General features: G+C 55.2%; 1 protein-coding gene across 1 annotated transcript; it reads right to left on the bottom strand.

Annotated features, from left to right (window-relative positions):
- Positions 1-332: 332 nt before the first annotated feature.
- Positions 333-26,835, bottom strand: THBS2 (thrombospondin 2). The gene is made up of 22 exons (XM_020906708.2): positions 26,518-26,835; positions 23,932-24,006; positions 21,757-22,313; positions 20,543-20,627; positions 17,525-17,721; positions 16,491-16,631; positions 15,817-15,913; positions 14,660-14,824; positions 14,315-14,491; positions 14,016-14,189; positions 13,699-13,826; positions 13,468-13,620; positions 12,932-13,150; positions 12,210-12,317; positions 10,819-10,978; positions 9,077-9,195; positions 8,160-8,394; positions 6,565-6,792; positions 5,879-6,150; positions 5,115-5,212; positions 3,600-3,739; positions 333-2,367 (listed from the first exon to the last, which is right to left on the bottom strand). Exons 2-22 carry the CDS (start codon positions 23,981-23,983, stop codon positions 2,360-2,362), a joined length of 3,513 nt encoding a protein of 1,170 aa, XP_020762367.1. The 5' UTR covers positions 23,984-24,006; positions 26,518-26,835; the 3' UTR covers positions 333-2,359.
- Positions 26,836-27,502: the final 667 nt, after the last annotated feature.

The following is a 27,502-nucleotide window of genomic DNA, read 5'->3' as shown; positions in this document are numbered from 1 at the left end:
CAGGGAAGCACCGTCCATGTGATGAGGGGCCCCATGGGTTGCCCCTCTCCCCTGAGTCGTCCCGGGGGGCCGACACTCACCACACTGCTCGGTCCCCAGTGGGATAGCAAGAGGCAACAGAGGATGGACTCCTAGGGTTACGTCCTGCATGACCCGGGCGGCTCCACCGACCACGGTGGGACCTGCCTTCAACAGCCTCCTGCTCTGCGAGAGCCCCCACTGCATCTCGGCCTGAGAAGGCCTGACACAGAGCTCCGCTCGTCCTGCTGGGGTCCGTCCACTGCACCCCGGCAGGAGCCCTGCTAGCTCTTTAAAAAAGGGAGAGAGATTGATTTATAGAAAACCTTTTTACAATTTATTTCCTGTTATGAACCTTTGAAGTATAAAAATGAGGCTCTAGCTAAATGCAGGGTTCAGTGGTGAAAATCTGACCATGTGAACAAATAAATTAATATTTACAGTCTTTGGCAAAACAAAAGAAGTTTCATCCATCTGTACCAAAAGTCTGTTTTTTTTAAAAAAAAAACATAAATAATTTACAAAAAAAAATATGGTACATTCTAAATATTCACATCATCATCCCGTACCACCGAACACACCAACACGGAAACCTGCACTCTCTTCACACGGGGACGTTTAATGACACCTCCCAACACTCCATGTCTTGGGAGGACAGCTCCCCTGAAAAACTAAGAAGCGCAGCACAGCGAGTAGGCGATTAACCTCAGAGAAGCAACAAATGTGAGTTCATCAGACGCACGAGCAAGGGACACAGGTCGCGCGGCCTCTCTCCGTGACGGAGGCATTAGCCCGCTGTCAACCGGAAGGGGGGCCGTCTGCCACATCAGGCCAACGAGACAAGTCTTCTTCCTGAGCCCCTACGTGGAGTGAGAGTAACTAATATTTCCTGCAGAAACGTCATGCAACTTAAAGCGAAAAACAAATCAAGCCTGTGCATACTGCTATATGACTAAGGAGTGTGTCTGCTGAGACAGCACTGGTTTATCCTTGGCATTCAAAGTCTAACGTCCTACGTACAGCAGATAGAAAATAGTGAAAAAAATATATATATATATGGAATTAAAGTCACTGGCAACAGTATATATTAAGGTTCCATTATAAACTCTTCATTATTATTTGTTTATTCTATCACATTTTGCAGCATGCTTGATCATGGCAATATAACATAAAGCCTTGTATTTTGACAGAAGGTATTTTGCTATAACTGGATCTTTATATTATATGCTAGTTATATGTTTACTTCTAGAAGTTATACTACATATGCACTACTTGGCATATTTAAATAAGTTACTGGTGAACAGCACTGCATTCTATACTCACTTAATAAATATTAACACAACATTTATAACTGGAACCTTAATGGAATGTGTTACCAAGTTAGGTAAGAGCAACTTGCCCACAGTGTCAAAGCCTCGATGAGGGGTTAGATGTAGAAACGATTTGCCGACCGCTTCTCCACTGGTCTTCTACAGCAGCAGAGATGGGGAGGAACCCCAGCAAGGATCCTGGGGACCACACCTCGGAACCAAGGGACCACTGGCCTGAGTCCTCCCGGGCCCACCACGGCCGGAGGGGCCACTGTAGCAGTGGCGGACCTGCTAAACCATCAGGTCCACAGGGCTTTGCCAGGCCCAGGTCTCGACCCACAGCAGCGCCGTCTCACGAGGACTTTCCTTCTATGATGAGACCACATCTCTGAGGGACTCCACTGCGGGACAAGAGAGTCGGGGAGGGGATTCACTTATTCCCATGGGTGTTTCTGATGTCCCAGTTAGTTACCTGACATCCCACATGTGTGACTGCTGTCTCCTGACCTCTTTCTGATGATGGAATTACTTCAAACTTGAGTTGACCCTTCTTTATAATTTACCTAACAATATGTGGGTGCTCTCACACCCAACTCAAAGCACTGAAAGTAGTGTGGCAATATTTTTCCTGCTTAATTTATGATAATGGCTTATACACAATATTCCCTTCAACTCCATATACACATAAATACAAAAAGTACTTACATTTCATATGTAAACGTCATTCTTTTTAAACACACAAGAAAAGAAAAACAAAGCAATATCATGCTCAATTTTCACTCCACATAAAGTCTCATGGATCATCAAACTGCTTTTCCTGTAGTGGGTTGGATGTTCATCTTTCAGTTCCATTATTATTTATCCTCTGAAGGCACATGGGTTTGGGTTGAGGACAGCAGGTGAAGAACCATTCAAGGTTAGGGTCAAGGACAGGAGGTCTGCTAGAGAGAGTAGCTGGAAGCACTGGGATGGACTGAGGTGTCTGGGTAACAGCATCTACAGTACTTTGCTGGAAACACAGCAAATCTTGCTTAGACATCTGCAAAACATAGTGAAAGAATTTGGGAGACTGGGACATGAGTTTTGTTTTGCTTTATTTGTTTAACTATAACCTAAAATATCATTATTTCTATATTTTTAAAAGACATCCACAATATGCATGGATGCTTGAATGAATGGATGGAAAGATGGATGGATGGGGATGGATGGATGGGGATGGATGGATGGATAGGGATGGGTGGATGGATGGATGGACAGACGCATAGATGCAATGATGGGTGGATGGATGGATGGATGATAGATGATGGATAGATGGATGGATGGGTAGATAGATGGATGGGGATGGATGGATAGATGGATGGATGGATGGGGATGAATGGATGGATAGGTGTATGGGTGGATGGGTGGATGGTGATGGATGGATGGATGGGGATGGATGGATGGATGGGTGTATGGATGGATGGATGGATGGATGGATGGGGATGGATGGATGGATGGGTGTATGGATGGATGGATGGATGGATGGATGGATGGATAGAAGCATAGATGCAATGATGGGTAGATGGATGGATGGATGGACATATGGAAAGAAATGTGAAATGTCTCAACTGAAACCTAACGTAAGGAAGAGAACACTCCATCAGAATCAAGAAGACATATCAACAGTCTTGCTGTGTGATTTTTGAGAAGCATCTCTGAATCTTACCTCAACCATAAAAGACACTTTCATATCTACAGGAAAGCACAGGTTTAGACCACATGGAAGCCAAGTTCCTATCCAGCTCTATCACACTTTGACTTGAACACACACCTAGAGAGACAGCCAGAGACCCTCCCAGCACCTCCTCCCTCCTCCTCCCTCCCTCTCTCCGTCTCTGCCTCTTCCTTCCTTTCTTTCTCACCCTTTCCTGGCTTCTTTCTCTCTACCTTTCCTTTTCTTCTTCCTTCCTTCCTTTCTATCAGGGGCTGCAATCTAAAGTGCCAGAGGGGCCCAGAAGATGTGCACAATGCAGGAAGCTACGGGGCAGAGTACAGTGGGCAAGTAAAGCCTGTGAAAAACACAAGTGTTTGTCCTACTGAAAACATTCACACGGAATTCAAAACAAACACACTGACAAAGTACATTCAAGCTGACCAAACCAAACATCTGCTGGGCGGGCCAGTAGTTTATTTCCCTGATGTGCAGCTTTTGTAAAATGAAAAGCAAAATGTGCCTTCCTTCCCCGTTCCTGAGACACACACGGCCCCAGGGAGCCCTGTTCTCACACTCACCTCGGCATTCATATTTGAGGTCCGAGAAGTAGACCATCTCTTGAGAGAAGACAAACAGACCCAGCCGCCCACCGGCGTAGGTTTGGTCATAGATGGGTCCTGAGTCCGCCATGACTTGTTTTCCTTCATGTACTAAGACTCTGAAAACAAAACAAGGAGACAGAAAGAGAAGGTCAAGACTGTGAAACAGTCACAGAAGGCAGGAGGTCAGCTTTCTCCTCGCAAGGCTCGCCAAGAGCAACAGCAGCACCCAGGCAACCTTCCTCCCCATGACTCACCGACAGTCACCCGCCCAAGCTTCCAGGCTGCCTCTGCCCTTAAGAGCCAGGAATACCGCAGTGGAGTCAGGAGGCCCTTCCCTCAGCCTAACCCTGATCTCAACTCCGACCCTACCCTGACCCTAGCTCTAACCCTAACCATGACCCTGACGCTAACTTGACCTGAACGCTAACCCTAACCCTGACTCTAACACCGGCCCTGACGCTGACTCTAACCCCCGCCCTGGCAGCAGGCTCCTGGCCTTCACACTGCACTAAAGCCTTGTGCTCACCTGTTTCCTCAAGAACCGTGAGCTGACCGACATGTAAGCAGCGGCCCCACCCCTCACGCACAAAGGCACTAAATTTCCGTGGCAGGGGAGGCGCTCACGAGTGGTGAGAAAGGGACTCTCCCTAGAAACAGGCCCTGCAGGCAACCAGCACCGCCCCTTCTCAGGTCTGTCTGTTGTCATCAAGGGCACACACTCTCCCGGTGGAGCATCAGACCGGCCTGTGCGCTAAGTCTAACTCTGCAAAGTTTCAACTTAGGTCATTGTGCTTTAATCAAAACTGATTAAAAATGCTGTCATGCTGAGAGAACGAAATTCTGTTGGACTGCTTTGTCCAAGTTTTGTTTGAGATGAGTCTTGGACTCAGCAAAAATATCCTTGTTTTCCCAACGTGGGACCAAGACCTTTGGAGCCCTTTTCTCCCCATTTCTATAGGGCGCAGACCTATGCTTCATGTGCAAGAGGTTCACCAGTCGTGTCTATAAAAGCACCAGGCACAGCATCTTTAATAAGCAAGATTTTTGAAATTGTCTGAGCTTCCCTGATGGCTCAGATGGTAAAGAGTCTGCCTGCAATACAGGAGACCTGGTTCAATTCCCAAATCAGAACTAAGCAGGAACCTGTGCAAGGGAATCACACACTAATCCACAAAGACGCAGCACTTCAACTGCACTTTCCCTCCCATGAGGGAGATGCTTACCACCTTCTGGCTTATTACCAGTTTGATCTCCTCCTCAATGGCTTTGTTCTGGCTTTTTTATTTCTTTTTCTTTTTTTTTAAGTGACATGCAGAAGAAGATGCTGGACAGAAAAGAGAAGCGTTTAAAGTGGGAAAATCCAGGGAGCAGCAGAAGGGCAGAATCCAGCTCAGCTGATCCATCTGGGGACGTCGTGCAGTGGACAGACGTTTCTGAAACAGACAATTGCTGGGCAGAGACGCAGCGGGCAGCGAGCTTCCCTCCCCCTACCTTATGTAGCCCGTCTTAGGCCTGTGCGTCAGATGCCACCGGTAGGCAGTGTAGTCCTTCCAGCCGATATTTTTGGGGTCGTGCCATAGAGTGCGAACCTGGGGAAGAGATTATTCTGAGAACAACCAGCTCCCTGAGCCACAAGCGCAGCTTTAGAGCACCAAAAGGGAGACAGAACATCCCTGTGACGAGAAACCCCCGCGCTCGGGCAGCCAGGTCTCCCTTTGCCGAATCCCACGGCGTAAACCTCAGTGTGAGCAAAGCCCGCTTACGGGGGCTGTGCTGCTCCGTGTGAGGAGCCACCCGGCCCAGCCCCGGGCCTCTGCTTTCCCAACGCGGGACCGAGGCCTTTGGAGCCCTTTTCTCCCCGTTCCTATAGAGCACAGACCTACGCTTCACATGCAAGAGGTTCGCCAGTCGAGTTCATGAAAGCACCAGGCCTGGCCTCTTTAATAAGCAGGAGCAGTGAAATTATCTGAGCTTCCCTGATGGCTCAGATGGTGAAGAGTCTGCCTGCAACGCAGGAGACTCGGGTTCAACCCTTGGCTCGGAAAGATCCTCTGGAGAAAGGAATGACACCCGCTCCAGTGTTCCTGCCTGGAGAATCCCATGGACAGAGGAGCCTGGGGGGCTACAGTCCCTGGGGTCGCAAAGGGTCGGCCACGACGGAGCGACTCGCACTGACCAGCCGGGGTGAGATGAAGGTAATGGGGCTGCTCTCCCGAGGGCCCGCGGCAGCCGCCCAGCTGGGGGTGCGTGCTCACCTGGCCCTCCGTGTTGCCCGTGTGCCACAGAGCGTTCCTCAGGTGTTCGCCCGTCCCCGTGGTGGAGTTCACCACCTTGAGGGACACCCCCGAGTAGCCGTAGGCCCGGGTGGGCTGGTCTTCCCAGTAGGTCTGCGTCACCTGCTTCCACATCACCACGTAGAAGCGGCTGCTGGACTGGTAGCCAAAGACGAAGCCGGCATAGTCGTCGTCGCGGTCTGTGTTGACGTAGAACGTGCCGCTGAAGTCAACGGACCCGAACTCATCAAAACCTGGAGGCCGCAGGGAACATCGGTCGTCAGAAACAGCCTTCTAGGAAAGTCCTGGAGGCTCGGGGACCCCTGGACACAGGTAAAGAGGGCTCTTTCCTTCCAGCCTACTGGAGCCCTTTCCTGGGCGATTAGGGCACTTACAGAACTTAACCTTCCTAAAGTTACGAGAGGGCTGCACCGCCTTAGGTAATAACTTAAACACAGAATCCATAAAATAAAACGGCCTGCTGAATATGAGATGTCAGAGACTGGAGGGGCAAAGACGCCCTTCCCTAAGTTCCCCCATCACAAATACTTAGGCAGATGGTTCACAAGCCGAGGGAGGGTGGGAGCTGCCAGAGAGGCCCATTGCTCCACCCCCTCGGTCTCAAAGGGCAAGCCTGCGTGCTCCGCAGCGCGCATGCTGAGGCTCACCAACAGCGATGCCAGGGTCGGAGTTGGCTGTCTGTACCAGCTCTTTGCCTTGATGGCGAATGACCCAGTTGGGATCAATCTGAGTGGTGCCCTTGGGATCCAAGTGGACCATCTGGAAGTTCCGGAAGTCTGTCTCGCTGATGGCATTGTTCTCAGGACACACATCGTCAATATCAGGGACACTGTCATTGTCGAAGTCGTCTTTACAAGCGTCCCCACGCCCATCGCCTGTCACCAAGGAAAAGCAGAGAGAAGAGAAGAGCTCGCCATCTGCCTCTCTGTGTCTGAGAAGACTTAGTACATGAGTCTTTGAAACTCTGAGGCCAAGGGCTTGGCAGCGCTTTCTGGGCCAGTGCCTGTAACCGCTGACATTGTGCCCCAACACTCTGAGGAGGAGTCTGGACTCTGTTCTCAAAACGTCGCTCTGATAACACTGCAGTGAAGCGTGCCATGCGTGAACTCCCGTGAGAGCCATTTCTTTTCATTCTGAACTTGAACTTGGGGTACAAACCCTGAATCTTGCCGGGGAAATCAAGCTGAATTTCCAGCTTTTCCCTCTGACTGTCTTCAGAACCTTTGCTACCACCTCAATCGCCCCTGCTTGCAATCTACTTGGCACTGAGGGCAGGACTCGCTAATGAAAAATGGTCTCCCTGGGGAGAAATGGATTTCCACTTTCGGGGGGCATCTTGTCAATTTTCCCAGGGGTGGGGCTGGGAGCCACGGACCAGCCTGGCTTATGGAGAGATGCCCGCTGAGACCTCACAGGTATGCAGTCCATAAATGCTAATGGTGACAATCCAGACGACCACTTACTAAATCACCCCATTGGACTGCCTGATGCTTTAGAGGGAGAAAAGATACCAAGTTCAACCAAGTTTCCATCACATGCTTCACACGGCCCCTCAGTTCAGCTCAGAGGCAGAGGGCCCCTCAGTTCTGCTCAGAGGCAGACGGCCCCTCAGTTCAGCTCAGAGGCATACGGCCCCTCAGTTCAGCTCAGAGGCAGACGGCCCCTCAGTTCTGCTCAGAGGCAGATGGCCCGTCAGTTCTGCTCAGAGGCAGAGGCCCCCTCAGTTCCCCTCAGAGGCAGACGGCCCGTCAGTTCTGCTCAGAGGCAGACATTCCGCGCTCTGGGTGACAGGCCCGCGCTCTGGCTGGCAGGAGCATCCACAGCCCCGACGATGTCCCCGAGCACCGGCCTTGCCTCCACCCTAGCCCCCCCAAGCACCAGCCAAGCCCTCCTCCAGGCCCAGCTGTGGGGAGAGAAGCCATCAGTCCTGTTGTCAACAACGAGCTCTGTGCTGCTCGCTGCCGGGTGTCCTTGGCGCTCCCCTTCAGCCAGTGAGTCTCTGGCCCCCGCCCCCGCCTCCCGACTCATCCACAGCAGCTGCGCGTCCTCCACCAGTGCTAGGGTCAGCCTCCAGCAGACGCCGAGGACACCCTCTGCGCCCCTGCTGTGTCACCTGAGACCCTGAGCCGCCCTGGGCTCCGCGCCTTCCAGGTCCTCTCCCCGGGGACCACTGGGGCTAGCCAGTTCTTTTCATCCAACATCTCATCCCTGTGGCCCCGCTGCTCCTGCGGGAGGCCCCTACCGTCCGAGTCCTCCTGGTCTGGGTTGGCGACCAGCCGGCAGTTGTCCCTGTCGTCGGGGACCCCGTCGTTGTCATCGTCCGAGTCGCAGGCGTCGCCCTGGCCGTCGTGGTCGTGGTCGGCCTGGTTGGCGTTGGAGATGTAGGGGCAGTTGTCCTGGTTGTTCTGGTGGCCGTCCTCGTCAATGTCCTCGTTGTTGTCACACTGGTCTCCCACGAGGTCATTGTCCACGTCAGTCTGCGAGGCAGAGTTCGGGGACAGCGGCACTGAGCCTCCGTCCAGCGAAACAGATCCCAGGGTGAAAGTCACCGAGCACACGCAGGCCGGACCAGCTCACCCCACATGCGCGCCGTGACCGCAGAGAGGAAACGGCCTCCTGAGATGGCCCCGCCGTGACCGCAGAGAGGAAACGGCCTCCTGAGATGGCCCGCCAACATCAGAATGGGGACTGGAGTCCAGGCACCTCTGCATCTAACCCATCTCCCTACAGGGGCCCGCTCTCCTTAAGGGAGAGTGGAAAGAACTAGCAGCCGCACAATTGAGTCCGTTCTGACAACGTCTTTTCTCCAGCACGTTCTGTGAACTACATCAGCACGTTCTATTCCCACTGTGACTTCCAGAGGCCAGCCTGGAAAAGCAGCCAATTTCTCTGTCTGCATCAGGGAAACACCGAGCTGATCAGGAGACTCGCTCCCACGCACAGCAGGGCAGAAGCACCTACTGTCTGGCTGGGGGCCACCGAGATACAGTCACGCTCAGGCTCGCGTTCAGTCAGCGTTTTCAATTAAAACGATTGAGCAGCCTGTGCGGTCACGTCCTGGCAGAGTGCATGGAAAGCCACAAGGCCATACAGCCTGTGATGATAACCCCTCGACCTCCGCTCCTCACAGACGCCCGGATCAGCCGCCCCGCCCGTTACCTGGTCGGGGTTGTGCACCAACGGGCAGTTGTCACAGTGGTCGCCCACGCCGTCCCCGTCGGTGTCCCGCTGGTCAGTGTTGTAGACGTAGGGACAGTTGTCGCGCTCGTTGAAGACATCTGTGCAGTTCAGGGAGAACAGAGCCCCCAGAGTTTAGAGAAGGCACGCTGTTTTGCTTACTCCATTAAACAACTTACAGCCAAACTTCTGTTTAATAAAAGAGAAATCTAAGAAATCATAAAATGTGAGGATTATTAGATTCATGGCAGCTTTCCCATTAGAAGGAAAACACCCTTAGTTTAAAGAACCAATGCTTGGAGGTCTCTGGGTGGTGACGCACACCGAGGGCCAGCGAGTCACTGCAGCGTAAATGTCCGCGTCTTCATGCTGTTTGCCCTAACACCCACGCAGAAAATCTACATCGAGCTGCTAGGGGCTGGCCAGCCACCTGGGCTCCACAGACTCATCCATTTGCTACGTTACTAGGAAGCCAACAATGACAGACACTGATAGTGGTTTAGGTGCAGTACCTTATACCCAGAAATCTGAAAATAGATCATGAATTTCATTAACAACAAAGTTATGAAAACTGTGAATTAACCTGGCAGGTGGGGGATCCCAGGACGTGAAGGGGTCCTGGCAGGTTGGGGGTTGCAGCAGGTGGGGGTGTCCTGAGAAGTGATGGGGGTTCCTGGGAGGTGGGGGATTCAGGCAGGTGGGGGGTCATAGGAGGTAGGGGGTCCTGGCAGTTGGTGGGTCCTGGGAGTTGGGGAGGGTTCAGGCAGGTAGGTAGAAGTCCTGGGAGGTTGGGGTCCTGGGAGGTGGGGGTCCTGGGAGGTGGATCCTGACAGGTGGGGGTCTTGGGAGGTTGGGGTCCTGGCAGGTGGGGGTCCTGGGAGGTTGGGGTCCTGGCAGGTGGGGGTCCTGGCAGGTGGGGGTCCTAGGAGTTAGAGGGTCCTGAGAGGTAGGGGGTCCCGGCAGGCGGGGAGGGTTCTGGGAGGTGGAGAGAGTCAGGGGAAGGACCCCTGACAGATATGGGATTTGGAAGTCACAGATGGATGATGGGAGGAGATGCCTCATCTCCAGGAAAAGCCCTCAAGAGCAGTGTGGGCAGACACCGTCCTGTGCTGGTAGAAGCCAGTCAGTGAGATGCCAAGTTGCAGCAAGAAAGTGCCCTGGAGACAGCGTAGCTGGCAGTGGGTGGGTTGGGGGAGTGGGTATGAGTCTGGCGGGCTACTGGCCGGTCTGCAGGTGCCCAGGGTGAGGCCATGCAAGCGGTGGGTGCAGGGTCACGCCCGCAGGCACCGCTTAAAAGGCCTGGTGCCATCAGAAGTTTCCAGTGTCCAGGGTGAAACCCTAGCGGGGTCTTTCAATGGACTCAGTGACGCCTGGAAGTGGGCCGTTGGGGAAACAGAGGGGGTACGAGAGACCCTTCTCAGAAGCTCGGTTTGTTAAGGGCAGGGCACTGGGCTCCTGGGGCTGTGAATGGCGGCGGGCGGGAGAGGAGACACCAGAGCTGGCAGGACACGGGACGGGGAGCCGGGGTCAGGAAAGGAAGCTGCAGGTGGGCTGTTTTCCACAGGGTGGTCCAAGGCCCCGGGGAAGAGGGGCTGGATGAGGATGGTCTCGTGAGCAGAGACATGACTCGGGACGTCGAGTGTTGGTAAACAGATGGGGCTGAGTGCCCCCAGCCCACACAGAGCCCCATGGCGTCTGCAGCCCGCGTGGTGGGCCCCACTCACCGTCCCCGTCGATGTCTACGGAGCAGGCGTCGCCCTCCCCGTTGTTGTCCGTGTCGATCTGCGCTGGGTTGTGCACGTAGGGGCAGTTGTCGCATCGGTCCCCGACCTCGTCTTTGTCATAGTCGAACTGACGGGGGTTGAAGAGAAGCTGGCAGTTGTCCTAGAAAAAAAAAACGAGGGAAGAATTCCAGAGACAGCGTAGAGACGCTTGCTGGGTTACTCATAACATGACTTGGCACTTAAAAGTTGTGTATTTAAAGCAGATCAAGATGACCAAGGTAGAAATACAGCCAGGAAGCTCTACCTACTATTTCCTGACATCAAGTCCTTTCATAGTTATTTACACTACCTATCCCTGTGAAAAATTTTGAGATTGTCTATAGTAAAGGTGATACAGTATATATTTAATGGTGAGGATAGACACATAAGACAGTGACCAGACACGTCCATGTTGAGGGAATGAAGGATCAAAAGAGTTGAGGCATCAGTGGAAGTGAACCTGCGAACAAAGACTTAGCGCTCTGTGTCTGCTAGTGCAGAACCTTGTATGAATACGTTAGATCGCATATGTCTACTACAGTTCTCTTGGGAAATGGAGAGTCCCTTGGACTGCAAGGAGATCCAACCAGTCAATCCTAAAGGAAATCAGCCCTGAATAGTCATTGGAAGGACTGATGCTGAAGCTGAAGCTCCAGTCCTTTGGCCACCTGATGCGAAGAACTGACTCATTGGAAAAGACCCTAATTCTGGGAAAGACTGAAGGCAAGAGGAGAAGGAGATGACAGAAGATGAGAAGGTTGGATGGCATCACCGATTCGATGGACATGAGTTTAAGCAAGCTCCAGGAGTTGGTGATGGACAGGGAGGCCTGGCGTGCCACAGTCCATGGGGTCTCAGAGTCTGACACGACTGAGTGACTGAACAAGATTCTGCTATCAAAGCAATGAGCCGTAGCGTCTCTCCTCGAAGAGACAGCCCTGGATCACTGGCACCACTCCCCGCCCCCCAACCCCCTAGAAGGAGGATGGAAAAGTAAAAGTAAACTACTGAAAGCGTTCCAAGTAGAGCAGCTCGCGTGGCTGCACGCCTGGCTGGCTAACGTGCGGTAGAAACCACGGGGTGTCCCGGCGACTCCAGCCTCGCTGGGGAGAGGAGTCCCGGCGGTTCACAGTGACCGTTCGGAAGCGCTCCCGCCCGGGCGCTCCGGAGTGCAAGGAACAGCTCCGCGGTGCGAGGAACGGCCCGGGCGCTGCGGGGCGAGAGGAGCGGCCGGGCGCTGGGGAGAGAAGTCCCGGCCGTCCACAGCAGCGTCGAGCGGAGCGCTGCGCTCCGCCTTGGCGCTCTGGAGCGCAAGGAACGCCCCGGGCGCACGGGGCGCGGGAGGCGCCCACCTTCTCGTCGGTGACGCCGTCGTTGTCGTCGTCGTCGTCGCAGGCGTCCCCGATGCCGTCCTTGTCGAAGTCTTCCTGCCCTGAGTTGGGCAGGAGGGGGCAGTTGTCCTGCGAGAGGAGGAGGCAGACGTTAAGAAAACGTCCCCGAGCCCCCTGCCCTCAGGACCAAGCGGGGTGGGAGCAGCTGGTGGAGCTCGAGGAAGCCCCACTGCGGAGACCTGACGGCCAGGCTGGGCCCCGCGTGTCCCCGGGGGCTGCCTGAGGCCTGACGTCAGCACCGCCCGTGAGGGGAGAGAGGAAGCCTGTGTCTGGAGCCCGGGATCCCCGTGAAGAGCCCACGACCACAGAACCGGGAGAGAAGGAACACACTGGACAGGACCGGGCCCCACCAGGCTCCTCCCCCAAAGCTCCGGGCAGCAGTGACGACCTCTGACCGGCCAACAGGCTGCCTAGGGCCACTGCGGCTGCAGCGGTGCGCCAGGAGCCGAGGGCCAGCACCACCACCGCCCCATTCACTGACTTCAGCCCTCTCTGAATCCAGTCGATAAGCGTGTATCACCTGCTCTGTCCTCTACCAATCCCAACAATTCCCCAGAACGACCCCTGGCATCTGCAGAAACCCCGGGGCAGATGTATTGGGGGTGGTGCGGGTGGGTGGCCTGGTGTCTCCCGCCCCCGCAGTCTCGGCGGCATGCGGTGGGCAGGCGGCGGGGCGCCCGCACCTTGATGCAGTGGTAGGTGGCGTTGGTGGCGCACACCAGGTTCTTGTTGGGCCAGCCGTCCAGGTCTGAGTCCTCCCCGCAGATGAGCCCGTCGCCTGCGTAGCCCGTCTGGCACTCACACTTGTACATGGGGTCGCTGAAGTGGCCCAGGTAGATGCATTCGGCGTGCCGGTGGCAGCTGTGGGTCTTGTCCTTGCAGGGGTTCTCAGGCTCACATACCTGGGGAGGCGAGGGCGCACGCTGACCCCGACCCTGACGGGGGGCCCTGGGAGCCCAGGTCCGTCCAGACACCCAGGGCTGCACTCCCCAGATGCCAAGCAGGGGCATGGCCCGCCCCAGCCTTGGTGACGCCTGGGGTCACGGCGAGGCCACAGCTCCTCACCTGGGCCCTCGGGATGCTGTGCGTGGATACTCAGCTCTGCGGACCTTGCTCCCCGCAGAGTAAGCAGTCCCTCCCCACGCCACCCTCCCCTCTCCGCCCCAGCCCGCCTGACCGTCCTCACGCCTCTACAGGAAGACAGCAGCTGGCAGCTCACCTGCTTCTCGGTCCTGGCCGCCTCCAGGCCGACGCCAAAGGGCTGGTTTCCCTTGTAGCGCGGCGGGCAGGGCAGGCAGTGGTAGCCAGGGTTGGTGTTGACGCAGCGATGGGCCTTGCTGGTTGCGAAGCACACGTCTGTGACCACGGCGCACTGTGGGACCAACAGGCTGGACATGAGCCCCGACCCTGGCCTCCGCGGGCCACCCCTCGGCCTGGGGATGGCACCCACCTCGTCCAGGTCCTCGCAGTGGGTGCCGTTGCCCAGGAAGCCCACGGGGCAGGAACCGCAGGACCAGGAGCCGTCGGGGAAGCTGCTGCACTCGGCTCCGGGGAAGCAGGGGTTGGACAGGCAGCCGTCTGCAGGGAGGGAGGAGATGGCGAGGCTTGCAGCAACCCACCGGGCAGCACCTTGCCCAGGAGCAGCACCCAGCAGCGGGCTCAGAGACACGTCCAGCCCCACAGCAGGGGCCCGGCGGCTGAGAGGCGGAGGGCCGAGGAGCCACACCGCACACCACCTGCCGGGCGGTCCCCACCCCGCACACCCACCTACAGGACAGCTCTTCCTGTTACACATCTGGTGCTCCTTGACGTCCCCCACGCAGTCCTTGCCCCCGTGTTGGGGCTCGGGGCTGTTGCAGACGCGCGTTCGCTCACGGATCCCCCCGGCACAGGTGACCGTGCAGGCTGACCACGGGGACCAGGGGCTCCACCGGCCGTCCACTGGGGGCGGGAGGACAGCGAGGTCATGCGGGGATGGGACCTGCGCTGGGACGCGGCCGGGTCTCCACGCGGGAACGCCAGCCAGACAAGGGGCTCCCGGCGCCGGGCCGTGCGTGTCCACTCACCCGGGCAGGGCGGGCCCTGGCAGGCCTTGGTCTCGCGGCCGCTCCCCTTGCAGTTCCGGCCCCCCATCTGCGGCACCGGCGAGTTGCAGAGGCGGATGCGGGTGACGTTGCCGACGCCGCAGGTCACCGAGCAGGAGGACCACGGCGACCAGTGGCTCCAGCCGCCGTCCTGCCGGACTAGCGCGGAGGGGGAAAGCACACCGGGGCTCAGAGGGCTGAGCGGAGAGCAGGCTGACCCCCCCGGGACTTTCCCACCGACCAGGCGGGGAAGAGCCCCCGTGGCATGAGGCCCGGACCGGCGGAGGCCCCGGGCCCCCGGGACCCCGGGGCGGGCCTGACACTCACTGCGGTGGTCACACTTGCCCAGGCTGCAGGCCCGCGTCTGGATGGACGGCCCCAGGCAGGTGTTGCTGGTGACGTCACAGGAGCGGCCCCTCTGCTGGGTGCCTGGCCCGCAGGTGGCCGAGCACTCTGTCCACTCCGCCCACGGGGACCAGCCTTCCTCGCCATCTGCACAGGGACACCGCTGTCCGTCAGGCCCCAGGGGCCAGGACACGGGGGGCCCAGCCCTGCAGTCTGAGCAGACTCCCTGGATAGATGTGGGAGGTGGGCAGACACGTCCGTCCCGGGGTCAGAGCGCGCGAGTGGACCCCAAGAAAGGGAAGGGGGCGTTCGAGGAGCTTGCCCGGACGCCCAGTGGCCCCTGGCAGGAAGGGGCCCATGGGAGACCCTGACGGCTTCTCAGAGGAGACAGAGACTCTGCTGCAGAGCTGTCGCTGGGGCCACCAGGACGTGAGCTGGTTCCGCTCTTACCACTGTTTGCTGGTAACATACAGTAACGAAACTTCAATTTGAGGTTGAAATGACAGGACGCTAAATTTAGTTCCAAATACTCTAAATGGGAACAAGTTAAATAAAAGAGAGTTTCCTGCCAAGAAACACCCAGTGCCTGCCATGCACATTTGTACACATTGTCCTGCATTTTCATTGTAAAACTCACCCTGGGTCAGGGGCATCACCACCCTGAAGCCCAGAAACGCTACTTTCATGGAGACGCAGAGCCCTGCCCATCGCCATGGGCTCCCAGCCCCGGCCCAGGCCAGCAACCTGCAGGCCCCCAGACCAGGATGATGAGATGGGCAGGACATGCAGAGCATGTCTCAGAGAAAGCAACCAGTCCGGTCAGCACTGCTGTGACACGGGTCGGGGCGGGGAGCCGCCTTGAAGGAGCTGGGGGCGGGGCTGGGGGCGGGGCTGGGGGGGTCAAAGGCAGGGGGCCAGCTGATGGGGGGGGGCGGGCACCGAGCCGGCAGGGGGCCGCGAGCGTCTGGGGGCTTCCAGAGGACCTGGAGGCTCTGTTGACACGAGGCCCCAGGAGCCCTGGCCTTGAGGACCGCAGCCCAAGCCCCAGACTTCCCGCAGCTGGCACGCGAGGCGCAAGTACACGGCTGTGCCCAGAGAGCCGAGGTTGCCGCCCACCCGCCCATCCGCCGGGCACTCACCGTGGACGCAGGACGGGCAGCACTCGCCCTCCACGAACCAAGGGTCCGCACATGTCGCGGGCGGGCAGCTGATTTGGTGGCAAACGGTCTTAAATTTCTACAAGGAAAAGCAGTGTTTGTGTCTCATGCGTTCAGAAACAGAAATGCTGTAAAGGGCCGGACCAGAAGGGTCAGGGGGTCTGCTTGTTACAGCGACGCGGGGACACCTCTGCCCTCAGCTGGAGCAGCTCCCTGGACCATGGCGCCCTGGGCCCCCCACACGGAGCACCAAGCCCAGGGCCCTCCACACCCAGCAGCGGGGCAGGTGGGACGGGCGACGTCCAGTGTCCAGGCCGAGTGGGAGACCGAGTGGGTGAAAAACGAAACCAAACGGGCTGCCGTGCTGTGGGCGCTGACACTCCCCCGGGGTCTGTGCTGAGCCCGAGGCCCTCTCAGGACCCGGCAGCATCAGACCCAGGAGGGGTGCCTGCCAGCCCTGCCCGCTCCGCCCCCACCACTGGGTGACCCTGGCCGCGCCCTCCTGGTTCTCGTGCGGAACCACGGGCTGACTCTTCGTCCGGGGTGGCCTCCATCCGCACAGCCCCTGCAGGCAGCATGTTTAGCAGGGGCCCCGCGGGGTCTGGGGGTCAGAGCGCCCGGCCTGGGGCTGCCCCGGGGACGGCGTGGCCGCTCACCTTGCAGGTGCATTTGGTGCAGCTGTCCACCACCCAGGTCTCATTCTCTGCAAAGAACCGGCCGTCCTGCCAGCAGGCGGACATGTTCCTGGTCTTGGGGGGCCCGCCAATGAGCTCCCAGAGAAACTGGTTGTCATTTGACTGGAGGATGGAGGAAAGGACGTCAGTGTGGACGGACGAGGCGCTCAGCAACAGCCCACACCAAACTCCCATCTTTAAATAGGTTGCCCTCTGAATCTGGGCTTCCTGTTTCCCGGGAGATGAATCTCCTTGAGTTCAAAACTTCGCAGTGGAGGCCGTGTAGCCCGTGAGCACCCGCTTTCTACCAGAGTCCTCTACTCACGGCATTCTAACCAGACATCTGGGTCTGTCCAGGGAGCTGGCTGGTTACTTCTGGTTAGCAAAGGCTAGTGGTGGTTAGTAAATGTTACTGATGGTTACTCACGGTTACACATGGTTAGTGGTGGTTAGTGGTGGTTAGTTGTGGTTAGTGGAGGTTATTTGTGGTTAATGGTGGTTACTCATGGTTAGCAGAAATTAGTCTTGGTTAGTCTTGGTTAGTGGTGGTTAGTCATAGTGGCAGTTACTTGTGGTTAGTGGTGGTTAGTTGCGGTTTGTGGTGGTTACTAGTGTTAGTGTGGTTAGTCATAGTGAACATTATTTGTGGTTAATGGTGGTCACTCATGGTTAGCAGAGACTAGTCATCATTAGTCTTGGTTAGTGGTGGTTAGTCATAGTGGCAGTTACTCGTGATTAGTGGTGGTTAGCCATGGTTAGTAGAGCCTACTAATGGTTAGTGGTGGTCACTCATAGTTAGCAGAGATTAGTCATAGTCATAGTGGCAGTTACTCATGGTTAGTGGTGGTTAGTCATGGTTAGTGGAGGTTTCAAATGGTTAGTGGTGGTCACTCATAGTTAACAGAGATCAGTTGTGGTTAGTTATGGTTAGTGGAGGTTAGTTGTGGTTAGTGGCAGTTACCCATGGTTACTGGGGTTAGTCCTGGTCAGAGGGGCGTCGCCAGCTGGGCACCCACCACTTTGCGCAGGCTCTCATGGAGCTGGTTCACGATGACGTGCAGCCCCGAGAGCTCTCGGATCATGCTGCCCAGCTCCTCGCAGGAGTGCTCGCACACCTCTGGGCCCCTCTCCGCACTCCGGCCCACGTGGTCCATGGTGACCATGGGGCTCAGGTGCAGTGTCTCCGTGTTCTCACTGATGGCGTTGGCTTCAGCTGAAGGAAGGAAGCGGGACAGTCACAGCCTGGCCGGCATGACGGGGTGCTGCTCTGCGTGCTCGGGCTACGTGGCTCCCGGGAGCCCGAGAACTGGCGTCTGCTTCCCACCACAGGACTCTGCCCCTCACACACCATGGGGACCAAGCCCCAGACACTGCCGTCCGCAGAGCAGAAGTTCAGCTCAGGTAAACAACGCAAAAGCCTCAGAGACACACATCTGCCTCGTGTTCAAACTGGTTAGAGGCAACAGCCTCCTGTTTTTCTTCTTTTTATATAACTATTTATATAACTTATTATCTAAAATTAATTCCTTATTTTGGTCCCAAACCTCAAATCTGTTTCTGACCCCATAATTTCTATACATTCTGACAACCCCTCTCAACTTCTCAGTTATCCCATTTTTTTCATCCTAAACACCATTTCTTTTGGCTACTTGTTCTGCATTAAGGTAAATTTTTTTTCTTGCTAAATGAGTAATTTTGTCAATTCTCTGCTGGCCTCAGGAGCCCCCTGAAGTGCAGAACCCGGACTATGGACTCAGAACCCACTGCTCAAAGATGGTACAGGCCTCGGAAGCCCCCAAACACAGGACACACAGCTGCACCACTAAACACAAAGGTGATCTGGGAAAGTCCGGAACCAGGCGTGGCCTCCCGGTGGAGGCCAAGGCCAGGCCACGTCGTCTCCGCAGTGATGCTCGTGTCTTGTCCGAGACGTTCCGTGACTGAGTCACGACTTGTCAGTGTTCTAGTTCTGTCAGACCTTCTATGATTGGGTTTTTACTACGTGGTTGTAAATCCTTGTTGCAACTCACACGGATCTTGAGAGGTTCCCGCAGACTCACCAGGCCTAGAGCCACGTGTGTGTGTTGGTTGCTCTGCTGCTGCTGCTGAGTCGCTCAGTCGTGTCCGACTCGGTGCGACCCCATAGACGGCAGCCCATCAGGCTCCCCCATCCCTGGGACTCTCCAGGCAAGAGTACTGGAGTGGATTGCCATGTCCTTCTCCAATGCATGCATGCTAAGTCACTTCAGTCGTGTCCGACTCTGTGCGACCCCATAGACGGCAGCCACCAGGCTCCCCCGTCCCTGGGATTCTCCAGGCAAGAACACTGGAGTGGGGTGCCATTTCCTTCTCCAAGGCATGAGAGTGAAAAGTGAAAGGGAAGTCGCTCAGTCGTGTCCGACTCTGCGACCCCGTGGACTGCAGCCCACCAGGCTCCTCCGTCCATGGGGTTTTCCAGGCAAGAGGACTGGAGTGGGGTGCCATTGCCTTCTCCAGAAAGCCACATATAACCATAAGCATATTAATCACTAGTTGTACATAGAAGAATAAAAATAGGGCAACAAAAATGCCCAAAAGTCCCAGGACCGCCTTACGGAAGACGAGCAGAGGCCTTCTTCAGGAGAGGACGTCCCAGCCTTCAGCATGAGGGGCTGAGACTGGGGTGAGGGCCACCTACCCCCACCTCCTGCCCCCTCTCTGAGGGTCATTGCTCCCCTTCTCTCTCTCTGTCACCCAGACGTCACCAGGCAACTGCCCCCAGGGATGCTCAGCTCGGATCAGAGACAAGCAAGGCTCCCTCCATCTGCGTCCTGGGACCACGTCTCTTCCCATGTGTCCTCCTGGATGTCAGTTCACTCTGTCTTAGCGTCTTCAGAACTTTTGCTTTTTTATGACCACACCCCTCAGAAAGACTGTGACCTAATCCAGAGGGACCTCCATCCGCGTTTCAGCTGGAGCTGGTGGTACAGGGCGGGATGTCGTGGCCACAGCGCTCAGGAAGTTTGGGGGCTGAGAGCAAGTGTGCGGCCCACCATAAAGCCCTCCAAGGTGCACAAGCTGCCAAGCATCATGATTTAAACTCTTTCCCTCCTGAACTCGACTGACCAACAGCTGAGAGATGCGCCGATTGAAAGGCAGCCGGCCATGGACAGAAAGACTCACACGTCAGAGCTCCACTCACGCCGCAATGCCAGTGATCAGGTCCCGGGCTCTGAATCCTCAGCCCTGCATTCCCACATGCGGTCAAGGGCTGGGTCCCAAAGCTATGTTACATACATCAAACCCCATATCCTTCCATGTGGATCCATAAAGTGACAATTTATATTTGTGTACAGTTGATGTAAAGAAACCTTTTAACAAAGTGAATCAGAAGATGGGGTCATGTGGCAATTGAGCACCTCCTCTGTGGGGCTCAGCCTGGGTGGGGGGCAGTTAACAGGCCCTATCGGTCCCCACCCTCTTTATTTGTAAAATGAGGAAAGCGGATGAGCCCAACTCAGAGGGTTTTGGAGATGAAATGATATGTTGCATCCAAAAAGCCCATCATAGTGACCATCAAATATCAAACACTCAAGACAAGGTTGACAAATTATGGTTGGATATAAATTCAAAATGCAATTAACAGACAGTGTGGGATTATGTCAAAGGTTCAAGTGGCCCATTTTCATAATAAGACGGTATCACCAGCTGTGACTAGTATAAAACTTCCCATAAACCAAGCTTGACAAAGAGCTGTGGAGTCAGCTTATGAAGAAGATCTTCATACATCAGTAGGCTGGCATCGTTGCATATATTTAAAATCATGTTAAAATGCCAGGGATGCTTTTGGCATGTAAAATGGATTATATTTGAATAATTAAAATGTATTCACAGTTAATCCTTCAAGCAATGTACTGTTTTCGGATGTCAGCACATCCTAGTTTACCAGCCACCTGGGCAAGGCCAGGATGGCACCGTATTCCAACACGCCCCCTTACCTTCCAGGGCCCTCCCCCCGGGAGGAGGACCCACCGCAGCGGGACCCAGGCACCTACCTCCCTGGTTCTGCTGACAGCCTTTCTTGCTCAGAAGATCCTCCACAGAGTTTTCAAAGACTAAGTAGACATTCTGCAGCAAACCCTGAGACACGTACAAGGACAGAAACACAAGTGGGTGAACAGCAGACATTTGAAGACACACTAAGCAATGTCTCAAAGATACAAGATGCAATCAAAGCAGTGAGAATGTTTTCTCCTGCGCTCTTATTCTCAGCAGGTCTGAAATCTCATTAACGGGTTATCTGTGTATGTTACTTCAAAGCTTCGTTTGAGGCCAGAGGCAGATGTGGGTTTGACTCAAGAAGGGAGAGCGTTTGAGAGAAGGGGCTTGAGAGGGATGGTGGAGACAGGCTTAGGGGACAGATTATGGGGGCCATACTCTCCGCTGGGGACCTTGAGGGTGACCAGCACTCCCACGCGTGGCCGTGGGTCGCAGGAATATGCACTGCTCTGCCTGTCCACGGAACAGACAGCTCATCCATGAGAACAGGCAGTCTAACCCGCGACAGTGAGGATCTCATCCCACTGGGCTGAGGGCTTCCTGACGACCGCCAGAGACCACATGGGGCGTCTCTAGGCCTCTTACTGAAATAGCTGAGTCTGAACATACATTTTTTTTCCAAAATGCACACACACCTGGAGGAGAACAGTCACTGACCGTCTGCTGCAGTTTCTAAACACTTGCATTTAGAAAAATCCTCTTGCAGACATATTTTACCTGAGATGAACGTGGAACCACTCCCGCGTAAATCAACAGCCCTTTCCTTAGGAAACATGGTTAATTTTCTCTCCTGCCAGCCTGTCATGTCAGGAGTGAACTGGAACCTGGGGATCCTGGGAGACATCTGAACTGAGCTGATGTCTCCACGATCAAATCAGTGCTCAGTCTGGAGATCAGTGACCATTTGTGCAGCTAAGAAAGGTGCCTGTGTCCACCACTCTGTTGGTTCCTGGGTCAGAGTGTGCGTGTGCACGTGTGAGCTGCGTGTGCACGTGTGAGCTGTGTGTGCACGTGTACCGTGTGTGGTGTGCGCATGTATGTGCAATGGGTGTGCATGTGTGCACATGTGCGCGCGCAGTGTGCGTCTGTACAGTGTGTGCGTGACCACACGTGCCAGCCGCTGTGCGTGGGCGCTCCTTACGCGCGCGCGTGCCCGTGTGCACCGCCCCCCACCCAGGCCAGGCCCGGTGGGAGTGCCCGCGGCACCTACCCGGAAGTGGCTCTCGCGCGCCGCGCCCTTGGCCACGTACATCCGGCTCCTCTCGGTCTGCAGGTGCTCGTAGAAGGGCTCGTCCAGCGCGAAGCTGTCCATCAGGTCGCAGCCCACGTACAGGCTGTAGGTCTCTCCGGTCACCTGCACGGTGACGTTCTTCCACTGGGAGTCAGCCAGGCCCACGTCCTCCAGGGAGATGACGTGCTGGGTGCCGTCCACCCAGTAGGTGAGGTCCAGGGTGTCCGCGGGGCCATTGGACACGATCTCGAACTGCCTGTGCGCGGCGCCCGGGCCCTCCAGTGCCAGCAGGGTGCCCCGGGACCGGCGGTCCTGCTTCAGGCTGGCCGTCAGGAAGAAGCCCTCCCTGCGCCGCATGGCCTCGGCGATCCGGCCCAGGTGCTCCGCGCTCACCGGCGGGATGTAGTCAAAGCGGACGAAGCGGTAGGCGGGCACGCTGGGGTCCGGGCCCCGGAATTGCTTGGCCCCGATGGTCTTGCGGTTGATGTTGCTGATGCTGAAGAGGTCGAAGGCGGTGTCCTCGTCCTGGTCTCCCGCTGCTCGGGGAGCAGGGCACGAAGGTCAGGGGCGCGGGGGCACAGGGCCCTCCTCTCGAGGGCCATGCAGGCTCACACGCGGCCCCTGCGAGGCCCGAGAGCCCGCCGCTCCTCGCTCATCTGGGCGCTGCCTGACCCGCCCTCCCCGGCCCACGACGACCACAGGCCCGGCTCGCTCGTGAGCGGCTCTCTGTGCAGACCAGCGGATGAGCCTTCACGGAGAAAGGGAGTGGCGTCCGGTCCCCACTCGCCGCCTCCCTGACAAGGGCCCTGCGCTGCCATCTCGGCTCCCCACTTGAGCTGGGCTCAGGGGAGACCGTCCCTCTCCCACCCAAGTGCCCAGGAAAGCTGCCGGCAGCCGCACCGCTGGGGAGCGGCTACCTTCGATGTCGCTTTCCTACAGACATAATCTGAGCTGAACTCCTCCAGTGGGGACCCTGTATTTCTCAGAAATACATCCTGCCTCTCAGGGCTCACACTGCAGGAGAGTGTCTGAGAGACCCAAGGCCACAAACGCATGGTTTTAATGCACTGTCCAAATACTGGAAAGAGAGGTTGTCTGCTTTCACCAACATTGTAACACTTTAAATCATTCGAAATAATTTTCTGAACAGAAAGTCTAAACAAAGTATAACTTTTATCTAATACTTGGCAAATTGCAGCATTCGATTACTTGGTGTTGTCGACAGAAGTGTTCCTCTTACTACCTGCAATAGAGCTATTTGACCATATGTCAAAAATGCTTAAAATCATTAAAGACTTTGACTCTGCAGTTTTACTCTGGTAAGTTATCCTAAATATGTAATCACAAATGCAAGGATATATGTATTCACAACAGTATTCCCTGTGGTGTCATTTATAGTCATGTAAATGTGTAATGTAGATGGGAATGGCCTAAAGATACAGAGGGGTACCTTCTAATGGAATATTAGAGTCATTAAAAATCATGTTGTAAGAAAATAACCACATGAAAAAATATTTAGATATGTTTTTAAGTGCAAAAATGGGGGAAGGATAGAAGCTGTAGAACACCAAATACTTCAGTATGCTGTAAATATCACATACAGAACAAGGCAGCGGCTTCCCTGGAGGTCGCGTGTTTACGGCTCTGTGCTTCCAATACTGGAGCCGCAGGTTTGATCCCTGGTTGGCAAATTGACATCCCACATGCCTTGTGGCACAACCAAAAAAACCCAAATAAACAGTTGTTGCTGTTGTTGTTTTCTAATCCAATTTAAAAAAGAAGGAAGACAGACCATGTCCAGCAAAAGACTGCATCTACAGGTGGGAGGGTATTTTTCTCTAATACCTCAATTTTCCAAAAATAAATTTCCTACTATATGGACTCAAAAGTGAGTGAAGATTTATTTTAAACCAAGTTAAGGTCCTAAGGGGTGAGCTGCTCCGGCCAGGCCTCCACTTTATCCACCCTTATCCAGCAGGTGAACCTCGTCCTGGGGGCCCAGGTCACCCGGGGGCGTCCACACTCACCCTGAGCGCTGGACCAGAACACCTGGGGAGTGAGCGTCCACACTCACCTTGAGCACTGGACCAGGTCACCCAAGGCATCCACACACCCTGAGCGCTGGACCAGGTCACCCAGGGGGTCCACACTCACCTTGAATGCTGGACCAGGCCCACAGGGCAAGCAGCAGCAGTGGCCGAAGCATCTTGCGTCTTCCCAGCCAAACTCCTGCAGATAAATCAGACCCTGTTACTTAAGAAAACATAACCACAGCTTCTAATTTGGATTGGAAATTTTACTCATATGATCATTTTAAAAGTTTTTGTATAAAAATCAGAAACAAATGGATTTGTGGGCAAAGTTAGATAGAAAATATGCTTTACAAATGAGTTTTTCTAACTAAAGTTGGTATTCATTGGACAAGCATTTGTCAACAAGCACTGTACTAATGATGTCCTAAGCATTCATATTATTTAATCCTCATAATGACCTAGGAGACAAATATGATCATTATCATGTCCATTTCACAGATGGGTAAGTGGAGGCTCAAACAAGTTAAGTGCTTGCCCAGAGCCAGAACATAAACCCAGGAAGTTTGACTTTAGAAAAATATCAGCCTGGGGAAAATAGCCTACAAAGATATTTTGCATAAATAGCCAAAAAAAGTTGCATATGATTTAAATAAAGAGAATAAATAGTAACTGTATATGAGTTAGAAGTAAACCTAGTTTGCTGGATCATAACTGCTAAGAAAATAGCCTTCTACTTAGTAATCATTTTTGCTTTGCTTTTCTATTTTCTTGAGGCCTGTTTTTCCATTCTTGAGGATTCTCAGTTGGCAGGCTCAGCAGACACTGGCCCAGAAGTCAGAGCCTGGCCGGGAGCCTGCTCCACGGTTAACCCCTGCCCGGCCTCCCCATGTCTGGGCCTCAGCCTCCTTGCCTCCCCTGAGCACGGGCCCCAGGCCCTTCCAGCGACACTCTGGGTTCCACAGAGGTGAAGCCAATCTGAGACCCCAACCCTCCTTGTTTAGGGCTTCAGGGGTCCTGAGCTTCTTGGTGAGAAAGAAATCCCTGCAGGAGCCTCTCCAGAAGGAGCAACGAGAGGGGGCCCGTCGCCTGGGGAGGGGCTCCAAGCAGGCCTCTCCAGTCCCTGCAGGCTGTAGACACCTGCCTTCAGCCCGTCCACAGCAAGTGCAAGGCTTGGCTGTGTTCCGCCTGCAGCCCCAGGTGGCCGGTGGGCCCCGCGGGCAAGGTGCCGGCTCAGAGCTGCGGCGCCAGCACCACCGTGCTGCTGGGGGAGGCGTCCTCGAGTCCTCTGGTCTCAGGCACCCCTTCTGAGGAATGGGGACCGGGCATTTAAATCAGCCACTCACAGGGAGAGTGTGGGAAAAGAGCCCAGCAAGTCGGTGTTTATAAAGACTTCTGAAGCGCAGCCCGGTAGGAGAGACGGAAAGGCTGCCGTTAGCAGACTCTTCCCAGGACTGAGTCACGCGGTGAACCCGCCTCGGGGACTCAGAACAGCACTGGCACTCCGTGAGTGCTGCACAACGACTTCAGAGTAAGCGGGGGGCAGGTATGTCCCCCACAGACAGACAGCGGGACCACTGCCTCCAGCAACAAACTCCTTCCGAATAAAGAGTCCCGTGTCCTGAGGGCTCAGCTTCCCCTCGGTCCTGAGGACGCACGCGGGGCTCTGGCAGGAACAAAAGCAAACCCTCTGGTGCTGCCTGGGGGGCCCATCCCGTCTGGGGTCGCCCAGCAGAACAGAAACCACCAGGGTCGTGGCTGGGGCTCCCGTGTTGTTAAAAGGCAGCACACACACTACGGGGCACACGCTCCCACGATGGACACCTCGCTTCACACATGCAGGGCTTAAGGTTATAGTTTTTCCAAAAGAAAGCTGTCTGCAACAGAATGTCGTTAGCACTTTTACAGTTACACCTAAATACATCAGAACTTTCACAAAGATCTGCAAAGATCTTTTACAATTCTTATACTAGCAATCAGCGCAAACATAACTTTACTGAGAAATATGACCTTCCAATGGTCAAGAACGAGGTGATTCAACAGAGCCCCTCACTGTGTTCAGCCTCCCCTTGCAAAGGAGCCTGACCCCCCTTCACAGAAGTTAAGCTAATTTGCTAATTCCCGCCGCCTTTTCATCTGCAAATTACCCCCCAAACTTGTAAGAACAGCAGGAGTCTCTGGGCAGTCAGGGCAGTCTTCACTGACTTACTAAATACCATTCATTAAAAACTTTCAGAAACACTTTTCAGCTATGAAAACTGTTTAGCATGCGTCTTTATAACTTCTCATCATTCTTTCACATCCTCAGGAACAACTTCTAGTTGCTTCCTCACGGCTGCCCCCCATAACAGACTTTATGGAAGCATCCTATTCAGTGGCTGAAACGGAAGCCTCTGCCCAGGATTCCAGGCAGGTACCTTCAGGAAAGCCCCCGGGGTCCTCAGGCAGCGGGCAATCCGGGCAGGATCACAGCATCCTGTGTGCAGATAAGATGCCAAAGGCAGCTCACCTGCGCCAGCTCTGCCTCTGAGCAGCAGCAGGCGAGGGGAAGACCTGTTTCTGCTTAGGTGCCAACAGGCAAGCTCCCTCCCTGCCTCAAAACTAGTTTGCACTTTCTCCTTCTCCCCTCTTAGAATAAATTTTTTAAAAGACTTTTCTTAAAAGTTAAACTACAGCGCAGTGATCTGGTAAATGGAGAAGCCGCTCTTACCTGGTGTGGAAACCCTGCAGGAATGAATGGCTCAGAGCCGGGAGTGGGTCAGGGAGGGACGAGGGGCCGCAGGAGGAGACCCAACCCCGCTCTGCGGAGGAGCTGGGCTTGGATCTGCGGCGGGCTGGCTGCGGCCGCCCCTTATATGCGCGGAGTCCGGTGCGGCCGGCAGTCAGATGCACGCGGAAGCGCTGGACTCATTCCCCGGCGGGATGACATAATTCCTCCTGTGATCTCGCATTTGCTGGAGCACCTGGCACGGGTCCGGCCCGGCCCCCTCCTGCCCCCACCCGTGCGGCCCGCCCCTGGTCTGGCCGCAGCCGGGGGACCACGGGGAGGAGCCCGGGGAAGACGGACTTTTCCTGCCTTCTCTCAGGAAATACAGTGCTATAAATAAAACCAGCAAGATTGGCTGGAGCTTCTCGCTGAAGAGAGAGAATGCAAGTTGTATGCTTCCAATCTGGTTCGCATTACCCAAAGTGAGAATGGTCTTTCTCAACCGAGGAAAAGGCCATCAGCAAAAAGTAAAAGAACCGGTAGGTGGAAATGGTCAGCATATGTATTGACGAAGCTGTACGGATGAATTCATTTATCATGTGCAGAAAGTGTGGTATTTAATCTAAAGGGACATCAGTGCATCAGTTGGATGACTGAGAAACAGGATTGGGTGGATTTATTTTCATCCAAATCCTGCTTCATGCCCAGCCTGGACCCCACAGGGTATCCGCTCCCTGGGGACACCCCGTGTGGGACCAAGAACCTCCTGCACAGACTCTCCTAGCAGCAGGAACAACCTGTAATCAGCTTCCACAGCCTCACTTAGCCCCACAGTCCCAAGGGCGGGTTACGCAGGGCGAAGCCTCCAGAAGTAAGAATGGCAGCAGCAGTGGGCTCCCCGCCCCCTGCCAGAGCACACGTGTCCCCCAGTCAGGCTGGACCGTGGGCAGAGGAGGGGGGATGGAAGGAGGGGGGATGGAGGGAGGGA

Source organism: Odocoileus virginianus, chromosome 34, assembly GCF_023699985.2.
Source record: "Odocoileus virginianus isolate 20LAN1187 ecotype Illinois chromosome 34, Ovbor_1.2, whole genome shotgun sequence".
In the NCBI taxonomy this organism is placed as follows: Eukaryota; Metazoa; Chordata; class Mammalia; order Artiodactyla; family Cervidae; genus Odocoileus; species Odocoileus virginianus.
Note: the sequence above shows the minus strand (reverse complement) of the source record. Positions and strands in the feature narration are given on the sequence as shown.